This window comes from Microtus oregoni, unplaced genomic scaffold (assembly GCF_018167655.1).
Source record: "Microtus oregoni isolate MIOR12 unplaced genomic scaffold, Mior012 000013F_ref0000133, whole genome shotgun sequence".
Classification (NCBI taxonomy): domain Eukaryota; kingdom Metazoa; phylum Chordata; class Mammalia; order Rodentia; family Cricetidae; genus Microtus; species Microtus oregoni.
The window spans coordinates 41,524,330-41,541,811 of NW_024543072.1; the positions used below are offsets into that span (position 1 = coordinate 41,524,330).

The 17,482-nt window shown below is 35.9% G+C and overlaps 1 protein-coding gene across 5 annotated transcripts in view; it reads left to right on the forward strand.

Annotated features, from left to right (window-relative positions):
• Positions 1-17,482, forward strand: part of Rasal2 (RAS protein activator like 2) — a 284,658-nt gene that overhangs the window by 180,834 nt on the left and 86,342 nt on the right. For 4 of the 5 annotated variants that reach the window (XM_041662766.1, XM_041662768.1, XM_041662767.1 and 1 more), the window contains one exon: positions 3,095-3,201. In XM_041662766.1, coding sequence (XP_041518700.1) covers positions 3,095-3,201 — 107 coding nt within the window. Of the gene's footprint in view, positions 1-2,086; positions 2,334-3,094; positions 3,202-17,482 lie in introns of those variants that run through there. The other variant, XM_041662770.1, reaches the window with a different exon arrangement.

Below are 17,482 nucleotides of genomic sequence, written 5' to 3' on the forward strand. Positions count from 1 at the left end.
CTTTTCTTGTAGGTGCAGACAGATCCACTCCACACCTGTTGCTGTTCTTAAGGTCATCCCACAGTCCTGCCATCTACAGTATGTTCTGGTCTCAGCTGCAACTGGCTGCACCTTCCCCAGTATCCTCTGCTAGCCTCTTACAATGCCAGCCCACAGATGCTCCCCATGATACTTTCCATCCTGCAGCTCTCAGGCCACCCAAACCTGTGGAGGACTCTCACACGTTGTCAAGTTCAGCCTTGGCTCTCTCTGAACCACAGCTCTGTGTGCTGACCCTGAAAAAATAATTTTTAAAAGATTGCACCCCGGGGGCTGGAGAGATGGCTCAGTGGTTAAGAGCATTGCCTGCTCTTCTAAAGGTCTTGAGTTCAATTCCCAGCAAACCACATGGTGGCTCACAACCATCTGTAATGAGGTTTGGTGCCCTCTTCTGGCCTGCAGACACACACACAGACAGAATATTGTATACATAATAAATAATAAATATTTTTTTTAAAAAAAGATTGCACCCCAGTGTTTTTCAGCCCCAGCTAACTACCATCAGTTGTCCTAGTAAAGCAAAGGTTTCACTTTAGTGGTCCAGAGCAAGAACCACTTGGGCCTTCCTGTAATTTACTAATCCAGCAAGCTGCCAACCAGTTTCCTGTTGAGACTACTATTTTCTAAGTTAGTGTTGGTCTTTAGGGGAGCAATCCTTGAGAGAAATAAACACGTGGTCATTCAAAGGTCTGTTCCATAACAAGAGATAAATTATATTGTAGAGGGTTGAGAAAATAAGGAATAGAACGTACTCCTTTCACTGGTTGAGTTACTTTACCTCTTTAAGAGTAATTTATTTTCTCTGGAGCTATCAACTTTTAACTAAGAGCGATTTGTTTTTATCATATGGAGATAAAAAAGCATAGTAAGTAACCATAGTTATTGGATTTTGAAATGTAGTTACTCAGTTTAGCCAGTACAATTTCGAACAGTTAAAGCATTGAAATATATTTGCTTAACGAGTTCATAAGCCTGAAACTAAAATTAGATGTTTGGAAGACAGTGAAGAAATGAGTTTCAGTTTTTCCATTAACCTGAACATTGCATATCGAGGAAACTATTTTATTCTATCATCTTATCCTAGCTAATTAAACTTATTTTTCTCCCAGTTTAGTCTCTCTGTCATTTATCCAGAGATTAAAATAACTGCACCTTAATTTGAAGTTACAGAACCTTTATAGATAATTACCAGAGGAAATAGGAGATGTTCTGCCTTACCAGCTCCTCTCTCTGCCTTTCTTGTCCCCCAACTTTAAAATCACCTGGCTTGGATACATCACCCTTAAAGTCATGTCTTAAGTCTGAAGGTCTTGCTGTGTGGTGTACTCCAACAAGCTGATTTGCTTAAATTCCTTTGCGCCATTCCCATGAATCTGAGCTAATTATACTGCCATCTCTCAGAGATGTATGTTAGAAGTCACGTGCACCTAATTCTGAAAATGACTTCGTACATTAAGACTGATTTATTCACTGATGGTTAGAGAGAAACTGAGACACAGTTATTGGTCATAATTTAAAAATACGGCAATATCATGGAACTGTCTTCTACTGCAGGCATATAAGCTGCGGTATCAACTTCTCAGTCGTTAGGAATATTGTAATTTGGTTAATATCTTAATGGTCAAGATGCCACAAGGAGATGAAAGAAGACCTGTATCCAGCATGCAAACAGTGATAGGGTAAGCACTTCCAGTTGGCTTTTCTTAGGCAGCACTGATTTTCGTGCACTACTGGGTCTGTGTAAGATGGTGTCCTTTTAACACTAGCCAAATTTAAATGTCAGTCATTTTTTCCTGCTGCAGATTAGTGTAATACAGAGAAATTTTCTCTAAGTAAGGGGAGGCGATGGACGCCTGCTAATAGCCTAAAAGTAACTAATGAGGATGTGCAGTCAGACGATTGATTGAATGAATAGCTGCAGTCCTGTGTTTCGTTCTCGCTCGCTCTCTGCAAGCTGTGGAGAGGGAGGGGGAAGAGCAAGGCAGGGAGGGAGCACGAGAAAAAAAATGCTTTCTCTTAAGTGGAAGTAGCACGGATCCCAGGGGCCAGGAGGCCAGAAATGGAAGTTTAAACTGCATCTATCTTTTAAAGGCAGAACAGCAGGAATCAAAATGTCAGTCTCCGGAGTCACGGGTTACTCTTTATTTTTTAAGATCTGGAAGATAACACAGAATACTTTTTTTAGGATGTTTTTTTTTTTCTTGTCCATGTTGAGATTATCTAATGTTATCTGAGAAGCTGGATTCTTATCTGTCTGTCAGTTGAAGTGGAGATGGGAAGCAGTTGTGATAAAGGTATAATATGCATAAATATCTGCGTATGCATGTGTGCATGTGTATATGATTTATGTGTATGAAAAGAAACCTTTAAATGTAATATTCATGTGGTGTATAGCTATTAAATTAGAGATCACATCATTTGCAGAATCCTAATCTTGTTAGGTCATTTGAACAGATCTGTGATTTCAGAGGAAGATGTGAGTAAGGTCATATAGCCAGAACAAGGAGAAGCGGCTCTATTTTTATATCTGCATAGGCATGTACATTCTTTTATCCTGCAGCACCTTTCAGTCTTCTCATAGCTTTTGCTACACTCTGATGAATCATCTGTACAGAACCGAACTTTGACCTTTTTGTAAGCATGTCAAATTATGCACAACACTCGTATTTCTGGTTCACAAAAATATGAGAAATTTCTGACTCACTTAACTTCTAAATGGCTGATAGAAAAGTAGAGCCATATGGTACAAGATATAATTATTACGTGAGCCTGAAAACCTTAAACATATTATAACTTGGAAAAATTACTTCTTATACATGCACAGATGAAAACACCAGTTGTTTCTTAGAATAGAGTTTTAACCCTGACCAAGTTTCTTTGTCTCCATAGGTTAAACATCACAAAGATAACTAAAGCATATTGAGATTAAAATGTAACAGACCTTAAAAAAAAAAAAAAAGCTCTTTTATGTGAAAAAAAAAAGCAATTTTATAGTTTAGGGAAAGTCTGAAATTTTGGATACTTCATGATGTTTCTCTTTCCTCTACTTTTCCAGAGGTGCCAGCAGAAAGGTCCCCCCGCAGACGGAGCATCTCAGGGACCAGCACATCAGAGAAACCCAACTCCATGGACACTGCGAATACCTCTCCTTTCAAAGTACCAGTAAGTGTTGCTTTCCTATATATATATCTTTTGTTTTCAGAGTTAAAGTAAATCAAACATTTTGTTCCTTAAGAATTACATTACAATACTGAAGATAAAAGTATATATTTCTATTAACTGTGAATCATGTCCAGTATGAGATCTATTAGATTTTAAGGAATATTATTTTTGCTTGTGGACTATTTAAAAAAAAACTAAGTACTTTAAATCTGAATTTTTCTGAATTATAGAGTGCAAATCTTTACAGGTGTCCTTTAATCTAGTTATTAGCTAAAATTATATTGATATTATAATAAATATAAATGTTTGCCAAAAGCATACTGAGATGGGAGGACTATAGTGGAGCATATAGCTGGCTACTAGGTGCAGCCTTTTGATCTCATTGCAAAACTCATATTTCTTATACTTTATTATTTTAAAATTTATTATTTGTGTGTGTGTGTGTGTGCATGCGTGCGTGTGTGCACACATTCACTACAGTGCACACGTGGAGGTCAGAGGACAGCTTTGTGGAGTCTGTTCTCTTCTACTTCTATATGGATTCTAGGAATTGAACTCAGGTCATCAGGCTTGCATGGCCATAACCTACTGAGCCATCTTGCCAGCCTTAAGTGACTCAGATATTGAGTCATCTCTTCTCTTTGAGTACTGGGTAAGAAATGGACCTGTTTTGTAAACATATGAACGTCTGCAGTGTTATAGAAGGCATATTTAAAGAGAATTGCTTCAATAGATTGGTCATTATTCTAAGTACAATGATGAGTATAAGATAGAAATAAACTGTTGTATTTGGGGAAAAAAACTTTTCCCTCGTAATGTAGCCAAACTAATATGTTCTTATTCCAATACTGTCAGGTTGAGATGCTTCTAAGTAGAACCTTTTTTAGATGTATGATAGATGTGTTAGTCAACACAAGTAGATATTTTATTTCTGTTAACTCTGAAGAACAATATACTTAACATCTTTTACATTAACAGTGGGTAGAGTTTGTGGGTATCTGTTTCTGTAAGAACCTTTCAGAGCTTTACAGGTTTCTATAGCCTACAAGTGAGTGCTTCATTAATCTTGTAATCATGATGTGACAACTCTTTAATAGCATCGGATGTAATGTCATACTAAGTTTCTTAATTCTATAGAGACAGGTACATATGTTTTACTTTTTGTGAATAAAAAATAAAAGCGTGTTTCTTTCACTCTTCTTTTTTTTTTTTTTAAACAAAGCAGAAACCAATATAACTTAACTTGTATTAGTAGTTGTGCTGGGTTGTTTGTTTTGTTTTTCAACTTAACATATCTGGGAAGAGGGAATCTTAATTTAGAAAATGCCTCCATAAGATTGACTTTTAAGCAGGTTGGTGGAGTACTGTCTTGATTATTGATTGATGCCGGGAGCCTAACCCATTATGGGTGGTGTCATGTCTGGGCTGGTGGTCCTAGGGTGTATAAGAAAACAAATTGAGATAGCCAGTAAACAGCACCCCTCCATGAACTCTGCATCAGCTCCTGCCTTCAGGCTCCTCTCCTTATTTCCCTCTGTGATGGACTATGATGTAATAAACTCTTTGCTATCCAAGTTTCTTTTGGTTATGGTGTTTTATCATAGCAACAGACACCTTAACACAGCACTTCTGAAGGACATCATCATACTTTAAGGTGTATTATACAGCAATTCACTGTGATAACAGTGATCCTGAATTATTAAGAAAAAAATGAGATATTCTTTCATTTTGCTATTTTTTTCAAGGTGTAGCTGAGTATATTATATACCAATTAATTACACTTAAAACTACCCATGTACAGAGAATTCATTGATACAGATGACTGTATTGAGTTCCAATTTAAGATTTTTACATTGTCTAACTGAAATGAAATGGTACTTTCCTTTCTTAAAGTCCCCAATGAGAATAGCTCTCTACATTATGGTAACAATGAAAAATAGCTTTAAATTATGTGTGCAATTTGGGTTCATACTTTTTAAAGTTTAATTAATTAGAACTGTAATTTTGCTTATTTGAATAATAAATCACAACTGATTTGTGTTATCTTAATAAAACTAACCATTTGTAAATAGAAGTTTCAAAATTATGAAAGAGAAGTGCTTAGAAACCATGTATTTGTTTGATAAACATAGAAATAATGAGGGAAAGAAGACTCTTTAACTTTACAGTTACAGTCACAAAGCCACTTATTTCTAGGAGAATTAACCACTCAAAAGCCCTCACCTAGACATTTTTCTAAAATTAACCATCAGAAAAGAACTCAGTTTTTTATCAGCTCCCCTAAAAGAAAAAGACAAATAGCTAATATGTTCTAGTAGCCTTGGACCTGTCATATTTCAGAGTAATGTAGTATATAGAAGTTGACACTGATATTCTGATAATAATTGCACATTATTAAAAATATGAGATTATATTTGTTTTCTTATTTTTTAAAGTATAACTGGGTGTATTATATATCATTAGAGATTACTTTACATCTTGAAAATAGGTGATCTTTATAAAACTTATTGTCAAGAAAGGTCTATTTCATGCTACATAAATAACACATTTTTATTTATTGTTTGACAAAATTATCATGTATATAATGTATTTTGATTATATTCCCTCCTCATTTTCCTCTTTTAGTTTGCCATCTCTGTCTCTCATTTAACAGTAAATTCCTATTCTGATTATCTTTGTAACTACCCCAGTTGCTTCATACAGTACCTTATACATAGCAAACATCTGATCAATAGTTGTTTAGTGGATAAGAGACATCAATTATACAAGGATACAAATAAAATGAGTTTTTCTCACATGTAGTCTCTTGGTAAGACTGATATCTCTGGTAAATTAATGTAATAAACTTTTGCTATAAGTAAACATTTCATAAAAGATTATTTGAAATTAGTGTCTCTGTGCAAAATGGGTTTTTTTCTTAATTAAGAGAATTTTTAATTAACATTTGGGATATATGTCTAAAGTACATTCTGTATATATTTATATTTGAAAATTGAAACTAGTTAGAATTTTTATTTAGTAATTTGTTTCTTGAAATATTTCTCTTGAGTCCTTTAGATAATGCATATGTATAAGCTCGCAATGTTTTTGGTAGTTGTGAGTTTTGTCCGATTCTTCAATTATAATCATTTGAATAGTTTTTGTTTCTTGAAAAAGATCTTTTTTTTTCTAGGATATATTTTTGCCTTGGCATATTTGTGCTTTTCTCTATATAAAACTTCCTTTGTATGTTTTATATTCCTCAAATGATATTTAAGTGATTTTATGGCAGAAATGAGGAACAACTGACTAAAATAAGTTATCTTTACTTAAATTTAATTCAAAAAGGAAACAAACATGTCTTAAAGCTGTAAATAGTTGTTTCATATATAGTAGAAATTATGTTTTTAAAACAGGCTTCTTTACATCCTATCATAAAGTGACTGATGATCTTTAGGATTTGTGTGTGACTTCTGCTTAGATGATACCATCTACTTGGCCTTGACTAGAGAGAGCTGCTTGTTTTCTGGGCCATACGTTCGTTCAGCTTAGTGTTCTCACTTCCAGAGCACAATGATCTGAGTTGGCCTTGTCAATAACACAATGCAGTCGCAGCTGCACCATTCGTATTAGCTTTGAGCTCAGCTCTGAAAGAATCCTGACACTAAAAATTATGCCAAGACACCCAGAAAGCATAGTTGAACTAAGGCAGTAGCCGGATATTTCTGTATAACCTTCCTTATCCTCTTGTTACTGTGGCACTTGACCAGTTCTAGTCAAACAAATATGTTAACATAAGAGATATTTAATCAAATGATCATACCTTGTATGATTAAATAAATACTCTGGAAAATAAAGTGAAGACTATGTTAAATCCTGTATAAAAAGATACTGGGGCTGGAGAGATGGCCAGCAGTTGAGCTCTTCCAGAGAACCCAGGCTCAGTTCCCAGCACCCACATTGAGGCTCACAGCCAACCTCTGTAAGTTTAGTTCCAGGGTATTTGATGCCCTTATATGGCCTGTGCATATATGTGTTCCACAAACATATATGCAGACAAAACACTCATACACATAAAATAAATAAATCTTAAAAGTCTTTTAAACACCAGATAGATGTTAACCCCTTTCTTAAGTATCATGCTGTCGGGATCAGCTAATATTGGTTTCTATTGTACCTGATGTCTTCTATATGGTCTATATAAGTACTTTTCCAAATTAAACAGTTTCTTGTACACTTAAGAAAGACTGGGAAATGTTCGTTGTTCAAACCAGTGGTTTTCAATTCTAACTAACCATAAAATTTACCTTTCATAAAAAAGACTGACACTTATAAAATACGTCAGTGGGGTTTTTGTTGTTGGTGGTGGTGGTGGGTTTGTTTGTTTTTATTTTATTTTGTTTTTGCTTTTTAAAAGATTCCAAATGCTTCTACAATGCACCCTGGAATTGAGGATTGTTTGCTTTCATGATTGGTAAAATAATGAGGAACACATTTGTGCCAACCTTACCCACAGACATCCGTGCTTTCTTTCGTATCTTGGAGTCTGACATGCAGAACTAATCAGCAGCACTTCCTCTATGGCCTGCTGTTACTCATATGGAAATTGCTTGACAGTGCATTAATTACTTAGATATGTGTTTGTCATGGTCATTTTAGACTACCAGTCTGACAAACTGTTTACTGTGACATATTGGCCAGCATAAGAGTCTCCCTTAGGAGTAAAATAATGACGTTGATTTTATTGCATATAAGCTGAAAAACTTCAAAACTGAAAAATTTCAAATTTTATATCCACTTTGCTTTTGTATTCCAGGAAGACAATTATAGCCATTTCTCCTGGTGCTTACAGACTCATATCCGTCTTTTCTCTTTCTTTTCATTGGCCATCCATACAGAGTTAAATCTGTAATAGAATCACCCTACAATAATACATCTTTTAATAAAGAGTATATTTGTGTTCCTATGTACATGAATATATAATATAAGCATATATAAATACATTACTGCTTTACCATTATAATTTACCAGAGGTAATTATAACATGTTAAAACAGATATCAGAAAATAATTTTGTGGTACAACATTACAAGTACCAACTACTCCTTTAAGTCAGTTTGAGAGCAGAATAGATATAACTCAATGGTACATAGCCTAGAAAATCTGAAATTTAGCATCTTGGTGTGCAGGACAAAAGAATAAAGTTAGATATAATTCTTTGAAGAATAGTATTTAAGAATAGAGATTGGTAGATACCTGTAGAAGGGAACAGACTTGGCAGAAATTGTTATCAAGAGTCTAACTTGAAAGAATGAAAGAATGATATAAAAAGAAATACTCCTCAGTCTATGGTAACCCTTAGAAATAGACTTGTAGCAGAACTAAGTACTAAAGAGTCCAGTTTATCCCACCCAGGAGAAAAGGCTTGTTCAAGAGGATAATGCAGACACCCATATATAGCACATTCTTTAGATAATATCCCCCTTATCCCAAGAAAAGATATTTCTCCTTGCCTTCAATGGGGGAGAGAGGTACAACTTTCACTTTATAATTAAAGATAAATGTTTCAAACTCATGCCCATTTAAGGATAGCATTTGCCACCAAACATACTAAATAAGTACAACGGACATCAGATGTTTCCCTCCAATATAAGAGTTCAGAAGCTAGTGATGTGGAAAGAAAATGTTTCCAATGTTATGATTTTGCCAGGTGTTTTGCTAATTGTGCAAAGAGTGTTTTTGCCCCTTTGCAAAGATACAAGCACTGCTGCTAGAGAATACCCTGAGATATCTGCTAGCATAGAGCTCTTTAATTCTACAACCAATCTACTTCCATTCTTCTGAATTGTCTAATGTTTTGTATATTTTGTATTAAACATCTACTAATTTTAAAGGAATTTCATTCTAAGATCTTAAAATATCATAGTAGTTTCCATTAGACTTTTGGATAGCTAGTTAAAAATCAATCAAATAAACTCCTTAATGAGGGTTTTCTAGAGAAGGTAAGCAGTGGTGCTTTTGTACCTGAGAAGAAAGACGCTCAGTATCAGCTCTTAGGGAAGCTCACATCAAAATGATGCATTACTGCTTGTAGGATAGGTATAATCAAAACAGGGAGACAGTAGTAAGTATTATTGAAGATGTGTAGAAGCTGAAACTCTCATGTATTGCTGATGGGAATGTAAGTGATACAGCCATTAAAAAATAGTTTGATAGTTCTTCCAAAGGTAAATTTTGAGTTTCCATTTGGTCTAACAATTCTACTTCTGTGGATATAACCAGTGGAAAACATGCCTTTACAAAATGCATAAAAAAGTTTATAACATCATTATTTATAATAGCTATAAGTAGCCACAGCCTAACTATCCCCTGAAGAACAGATATAAAAACTGTGCAATCCATATAATAACACATTATTACTCATAAGAAGAAATCAAATAATGATACATGCTACCACATTGGTAAATCCCCCCCCCCAAAAGGCTACAGAAGCCAAAACAGAAATCCATGTTTTATGTTTTATTACTGTGTGTATGAAAAGAATCATAGAAGTGAAGGAGTTTTAGAACTAGGCTGTGGTGATGGTTTATAAAGCTTGCTCTCTTTTTAGATTTTGGGACCTCTCAAGTTTTAGGATCACAGGCATGAGCTACTACTACACCCACTTGACCTTTTTGAATACACACACACACAAAAACTTGACTTATATACTTTAAAAAGGGTAATTTTTATGGCATATGAATTATAATAATAAAGGAGTTGTAAAATTAAATATAGTCCTATGAGACAGAGTAAAGATATAAAGTCTTATTAATATTTGTAATGTGGTTATAAATTGATAGAATAATATTCTTAATATACTAGATTAAATAAAGTATTTAAATAAAATATATATTTATATATACTTAAGGGAAAAGGCAAAGAAAATATATTGAAGTACACTGTTATATATTAGTTGTTTATTGTCTACAAAATTCTTAAATAGTCGCTATTGATTCTTTGAATAATACATTTTATGCAAACTATCATAATTTTTCCTTCTGTAGGGAAAATAGTACCATATTATTTTTTTGGATGTGGGAATAACATCCATAACATTATTTTAAAACTAAATAAAGCAGGGACTGTAAAGATGACTTAGCAATTAAGAGCTCTTAGTGCTCTTATAGAGGATCCAAGTTCAGTTCTTAGTACTGACACGGTGGCTTATAGATACAGTTCCACAGGAGCCAGTGCTGTCTTCTGGCCTCATAGACTCCTATACATACATGGTACATATGTAATCATGCAGGTTCACACACACTAGAATAAATAAATAGTAGATTGTGGTAATATTTTATATGTAGATTATTTTTTAAAGTTTTACCTATCCTCAGCATATCTTTGTCTTAAGAATTATTTATATCTTATAGAATAAGTCATCAGGTCTTCTCTGCATCCTTTCACATCCATTCATCTCTTTTCAGCCTGAATGTCATAACTGCCGTCAATTATCATTGTTTCTTATTCCTTCCTTGAACTGGTATTACGGTCAGCTTCATGAAGAGGAAACCAGCTCAGTATCTAAGTGCTGCACTCAGAAAGCCCATGCCTAGAATTGAATGCTTTGTGATTGCAGCATTGAAACCCTCTATCCCCTTTTTTGCATGTGTGTACTGTGTTCTTGTATATGAGCGTGGGGGTGATACATGTGCATATATGTGCATTTTCATGCAAAGGTCAGAGGACACGAGGTATCTTTCTCAGTGGTTCTCCATCTTAGCTTATTTTTTCTGTCATTTTCACATGTGTTTATGTGGTGTGTGACATGTATGTAGACACGCACCTGTGCGGTGTACATACTGTGTGATCATGCATGTAGAGGCCCAAGATTAATATTGTAAATCTTCCTATCACTCTTCCATTTTATTCTTTTAAGTAGGGTCTCTCAGTCAAACCGAGAGCTGACTGATAGAGCTAGTTCCTGTTAGACAGCTAGATCCAGGGAAACCATCTTCTGAGACTGAAATTATGGAATGGGTATTATGTCCACCTGGCATTTATGTGATTTCGGGGATCCGATCTCCTTCCTGTCCTCTTGCTTGAATGGCAAGTGTTTTAACCATTGAGCCATCTTCCCACACCACCTAATCTTTATTTTTTATTACGTTTTTAAAGTGTGTGTGTGTGTGTGTGTGTGTGTGTGTGTGTGTGTGTGTATACATATGCTTACAATGTTATGGCACTTGTATGGAGGTCAGAAAATAACTTTTGGGAATCGGTCCTCTCCTCAACCCAGGCATCAACTCATGTTTTATACAATGTCATTCTTTTCCTGCATTTTGAACTGTTGCCCCTGCTTTTATACTGAGATTCACTAATTGTCCTGCCAGTGTACAGTCCGTCCTGACTCACTTTTGAAGACCTTCAAGTAGCTCAAATCGTGACCAAATGACCAAATCGGATGCATTTTAGTTGGCTTGCACAGTGCAGAAATAAAATGATGGATGTTTTGAGTCTTCATCTTACTCTTTTGCTATCAAATGCTCCTCAGCCATACTTATGAGTATTAAATTTTATTACGTAAACATTGAAGTATACACTCAACTATATTTTATTCATTTTATATAGTCAACACAATTTAGGAGCCTCTTTTTCTAGAAGCCTTTCTAGAGTCCTTCTTATTCACCTTATGATTTCAACATCAGACTGCTTTTTTTTTTTAAAGGGATTTTTAAATTTTTTTTGTACTACTGGGGATTGAGCCCAAGTTCTCACAAATACTAGGTGAGCACTCCACCACTAAGCTGTGCTCCACCCCATTCACTCCCACTCCAGACTGTTCTTTTTCCCAGTATGTTTCCAAAAGCTCACTTAACTGAGTGGTATGCATTATTGTCCAAGCTATGCAAATTACAAGGGCATTGTTACTTTTTTATGCTGTAGTAGCCTCATCATTATCTGGTAGTTCTGAATTAATCAGCATTGTGTACCTTTGGTTTTTCAAGATTCTTCAGTTGATCTGCTAAATGAAACAATTAAGAAGGGTGAAATATATTAAATAGGAAAAAAAAGTTCTTTCTGTGGAAGTCCTCTGAACATAATGACAGAAAGAATAACTCATAGGGATTATTTTTCCTATGAGTTTGCCCTTCATTCACAGTATAGTTGGCTATGTGGGAATGTAGTGCTGTTCAGCTCTTTAAAAATCAGACAAGGAAAAGACAATAAAACAGATCTGAAGATCAAACCCTGATGATCTGTCCTGTTTACCTACATTTTATGCAGTCAGTGGGATAACTCTTACTCAGAAGCACTTTTCCAATAAAGTTAGGTGGTTGCGGTTGAAAAAAAAATGCTCAGAACTCTTCTTAATATATGATCTAAGAGGCTAGGGTCATTCTGCCTGATTCTGACAGGTTACCAATACAAGTATTAAACATAGTTGGCATTCAAGGCTTTGTTTATAGACTAGACAAAAGAATGATAACTGTATTTTGATCCTGCAAGATAGCTTAGTTGGTAGAGGCACTTGCCACCAAGTCTAGAGACCTCAGTTTGATTCTTGGAACCCACATGGAAAAGGAGATAACCAACTCCCATAAGTTATCCTCTGATCTCCACATATGTACTGTGGTATACATACCAACACACATCTACACAAATAAATGAATGTAAAAAGTTTTAATAAAGGGCTGGAGAGATGGCTCAGAGGTTAAGAGCACTGGCTGCTCTTCCAGAGGTCCTGAGTTCAATTCCCAGCAACCACATGGTGGCTCACAACCATCTGTAATGAGATCTGGTGCCCTCTTCTGGCATGTGGGTATACATGGAGGCAGAATGTTGTATACATAATAAATAAATAAATAAATAAATCTTTTTTTAAAAAAAGTTTTAATAAAGGCACACACCTTTAATCCCAGCACTCCAGAAGCAGAGGCAAGTAGATCTCAGTGAGTTCTAGGACAGCCTGTACTATATAGTGAGTTCTAGGACAGCTACAGGGCTATGTAGAGAGACTGTCTAAGGGGGGGGGGGGGAGAGAAAAAACTGTATATCTTACTGTATTATCTTAACGTCTTTGACCAAGAACAAATTGATTGACCTCATTTTACATCTTTTATTGTTTTTGTGTTTTGGTTGATTTTTTTTTTTTGAGATAGGGTCTCATACTGTAATTCAGACTGGCCTATAACTCACTGTGTAGCCCCAGCAACCTCAACTTCTGCCAGTTACCCTGCATCAGCCATCTTCCCATTCCCTAAACAAGCTGTTGTGTGTGTGTGTGTGTGTGTGTGTGTGTGTGTGTATAAGGTATAGATGTATATATCCTGAATGAATGTATGAAATATCTTTCAAACACAATCATGTTCAGAGAAATGTAAATCTGGAAACACTATCCACCTTAGTACTGATAAAACAGCCAATTTCACACAACACAAAACTGTAATCTTCAAGTGGATGAGAGACCTAAATATAGGAAGACAATAGAAAGAGGTCATCTAACTGCTTTAAAAAAAAAAAAAAGTTGCAAAGTTTTAGCCAGTAGCAAAACTTGTTAAAAGAACCAATATATCTGGCTTTACAAAAAATGTTACTAGGGGGCTGGAGAGATGGCTCAGTGGTTAAGAGCATTGTCTGCTCTTCCAAAGGTCCTGAGTTCAATTCCCGGCAACCACATGGTGGCTCACAACTCACCTGTAATGAGGTCTGGTGCCCTCTTCTGGCCTGCAGACATACACACAGACAGAATATTGTATACATAATAAATAAATAAATATTTAAAAAAAAAATGTTACTAGGAGCTAACAAGATGACTCCTGGGTAAAAGTGCTTGCCACAAAAGTCTAAAGAAGGCAAGAGTTCATAGGTGAAGCTGTGGGAAACAGACACTATGATTTATTTCTGTCATATATAATAATAAAATATATCATTATTTTAAGATATGTGGAGGCTGTTAATATTTTAGTACTTTAACTCACAAGAGTATGATGGTTATAACATTAGAAACAATACAATTAATAAATACCCTCTAAAAGTAATATGCCTAATAAAGTCTTTTCAACATTATGTTTTTCCATTTCTCTTTTCTGTCCTTCATTATTCTGTACAAAAAATAAACCAAAGAAGAAAGAAGATAGCCCGATGACATTAGTGAGGAGTGATTATATTGTCGGTGTCATCCGTATGGCTTCCATTATCCAGAGTCTTGATTTTTAGGAACATTGCATTTCACTCAAGGCACTAAGAATTTTGTTTTTTAAAAATAACTAATAGTCTCCAGACTCTCTCCATCTGTGATACTGTTATTCTTAGAGCCCTAGAAATGAGAGGCAGAAACTTTCAGTTAAATTCATCTGGTCCCTCTCCCTTGACAATGAAAAATGCCTTTCATATTGTATTATCTAATGCTTTTTGGGACTTCATGATAACAGTCTGGGAGACTGTCCAGTGGACTAATAGGCTAATAGACCTCACTTTAGGACAGTGTTCTTTCTTAGTTTGATACTCCATTTCTCACTGTGATAGACCTTAAAGCTATTTCTCTTAATATTCATTTTCAGAACTTGAGGTCAGCTTAGTCACTGTTCATTCATAAGAATGTACATGCTTGCATGAGAAACCGAGGTAAACTACTAAAGGAATAGTTCAAATACTGAACTTCTCTCTCCTCTTAAACAGCAGGTTTTGCATTGTTTTAATGAATTGAATTTCTCTTGATTCGATTAATTATTATTAGCATTCTAATCTACAACTATGAAATAATTCACTGTTTTTTAAAAATTGCATAAATATAAAGATGACTTTAATTTGCTTGATCTTATTTGCCTTCCAGTATTGCAATTCAGTAGAGGATATAAATTAACACAGCAGCAGAACTAATTATAGCTCAAAACAAAGGAAATAACAATGTAAACAAAGGTCTTGAATAATCAGAGAGATCTGGTTCTATTATACAAATCAAGAATGATTTTGTCTAAAAAAAATTAAAAAAAAAGAATGATTTTGTCAAAGAAAAAAAGCGGTTGGTATTTATCTGAGTCAGGACAACTATGGGACTATTGGGAAAACATTTATTTTTTTTTAATTTATTTATTTATTAAAGTCTCTTCCCAGCCACTGCCTCCCATTTCCCTCCCCCTCCCCTAATTAAGTCCCCCCCCCCAGCCCGAAAAGCAATCAGGGTTCCCTGTCCTGTGGGAAGTCCAAGGAACCCCCCACCTCCATCCAGGTCTAGTAAGTTGAGCATCCAAACTGCCTAGGCTCCCACAAAGCCAGTACGTGCAGTAGGATCAGAAAGCCAGTGCCATTGTTCTTGAGTTCTCAGTAGTCCTCATTGTCCGTTATGTTCAGAGAGTCCGGTTTTATCCCAGGCTTTTCCAGACCCAGGCCAGCTGGTCTTGGTGAGTTCCCAGTAGAACATCCCCATTGTCTCAGTGTGTGGGTGCACCCCTCATGGTCCTGAGTTCCTTGATCGTGCTCTCTCTCCTTCTGCTCCTGATTTGGACCTTGAGAATTCAGTCCTGTGCTCCAATGTGGGTCTCTGTCTCTGTCTCTGTCTCCTTTCATCGCTTGCTGAAGGTTAATATTCAGGAGGATGCCTATATGTTTTTCTTTGGGTTCTCCTTATTTAGCTTCTCTAGGATCACTAATTATAGGCTCAATGTCCTTGGTTTATGGTTAGAAACCAAATATGAGTGAGTACATCCCATGTTCCTCTTTTTGTGTCTGGCTTACCTCACTCAGGATAGTGTTTTCTATTTCCATCCATTTGTATGCAAAATTCAAGAAGTCCTTGTTTCTTACTGCTGAATAATACTCTAATATGTATATATTCCATACTTTCTTCATCCATTCTTCCATTGAAGGGCATCTAGGTTGTTTCCAGGTTCTGGCTATGACAAACAATGCTGCTATGAACATAGTAGAGCATATACTTTTGTTGTATGATAAGGCCTCTCTTGGGTATATTCCCAAGAGTGGTATTGCGGGGTCCAGGGGTAAGTTGATCCCAAATTTCCTGAGAAACCGCCACACTGCTTTCCAAAGTGGTTGCACAAGTTTGCATTCCCACCAGCAATGGATGAGTGTACCCCTTTCTCCACAACCTCTCCAACAAAGGCTATCATTGGTGTTTTTGATTTTCGCCATTCTGACAGGTGTAAGATGGTATCTTAAAGTTGTCTTGATTTGCATTTCCCTGATCGCTAAGGAAGTTGAGCATGACCTTAAGTGTCTTTTGGCCATTTGAAGTTCTTCTGTTGAGAATTCTCTGTTCAGCTCAATGCCCCATTTTATAATTGGGTTGGTTAGCCTTTTACAGTCTAGTTTCTTGAGTTCTTTATATATTTTGGAGATCAGACCTTTGTCAGTTGCGGGGTTGGTGAAGATCTTCTCCCAGTTAGTGGGTTGCCTTTGTGTCTTAGCGACAGTGTCCTTTGCTTTACAGAAGCTTCTCAGTCTCAGGAGGTCCCATTTATTCAATGAGGTCCTTAATGTCTGTGCTGCTGGGGTTGTATGTAAGAAGTGGTCTCCTGTGCCCATGTGTTGTAGAGTACTTCCCACTTTCTCTTCTATCAGGTTTAGTGTGTTCAGACTGATATTGAGGTCTTTAATCCATTTGGACTTGAGTTTTGTGCATGGTGATAGATATGGATCTATTTTCATTCTTCTACAGGTTGACATCCAGTTTTGCCAGCACAATTTGTTGAAGATGCTCTCTTTTTTCCATTGTATACTTTTAGCTCCTTTATCGAAAATGAGGTGTTCATAGGTTTGTGGGTTAATGTCAGGGTCTTCTATTCGATTCCATTGGTCGACTTCTCTGTTTTTATGCCAATACCAAGCTGTTTTCAATACTGTAGCTCTGTAGTAGAGTTTGAAGTCAGGGATGGTAATGCCTCCAGACGCTCCTTTGTTGTATAAGATTGTTTTGGCTATCCTGGGTTTTTTGTTTTTCCATATAAAGTTGATTATTGTCTTCTCCAGATCTGTGAAGAATTTTGATGGGATCTTGATGGGGATTGCATTGAATCTATAGATTGCTTTTGGTAGAATTGCCATTTTTACTGTGTTGATCCTCCCAATCCAGGAGCAAGGAAGATCTTTCCATTTTCTGGTGTCCTCTTCAATTTCTTTCTTCAAAGACTTAAAGTTCTTGTCAAATAGATCTTTCACATCCTTGGTCAGAGTTACCCCAAGATATTTTATGCTATTTGTGGCTATCGTGAAAGGTGATGCTTCTCTAATTTCCCTCTCTGTTTCCTTATCCTTAGTGTATAGGAAGGCCACTGATTTTTTGGAGTTGATCTTGTATCCTGCCA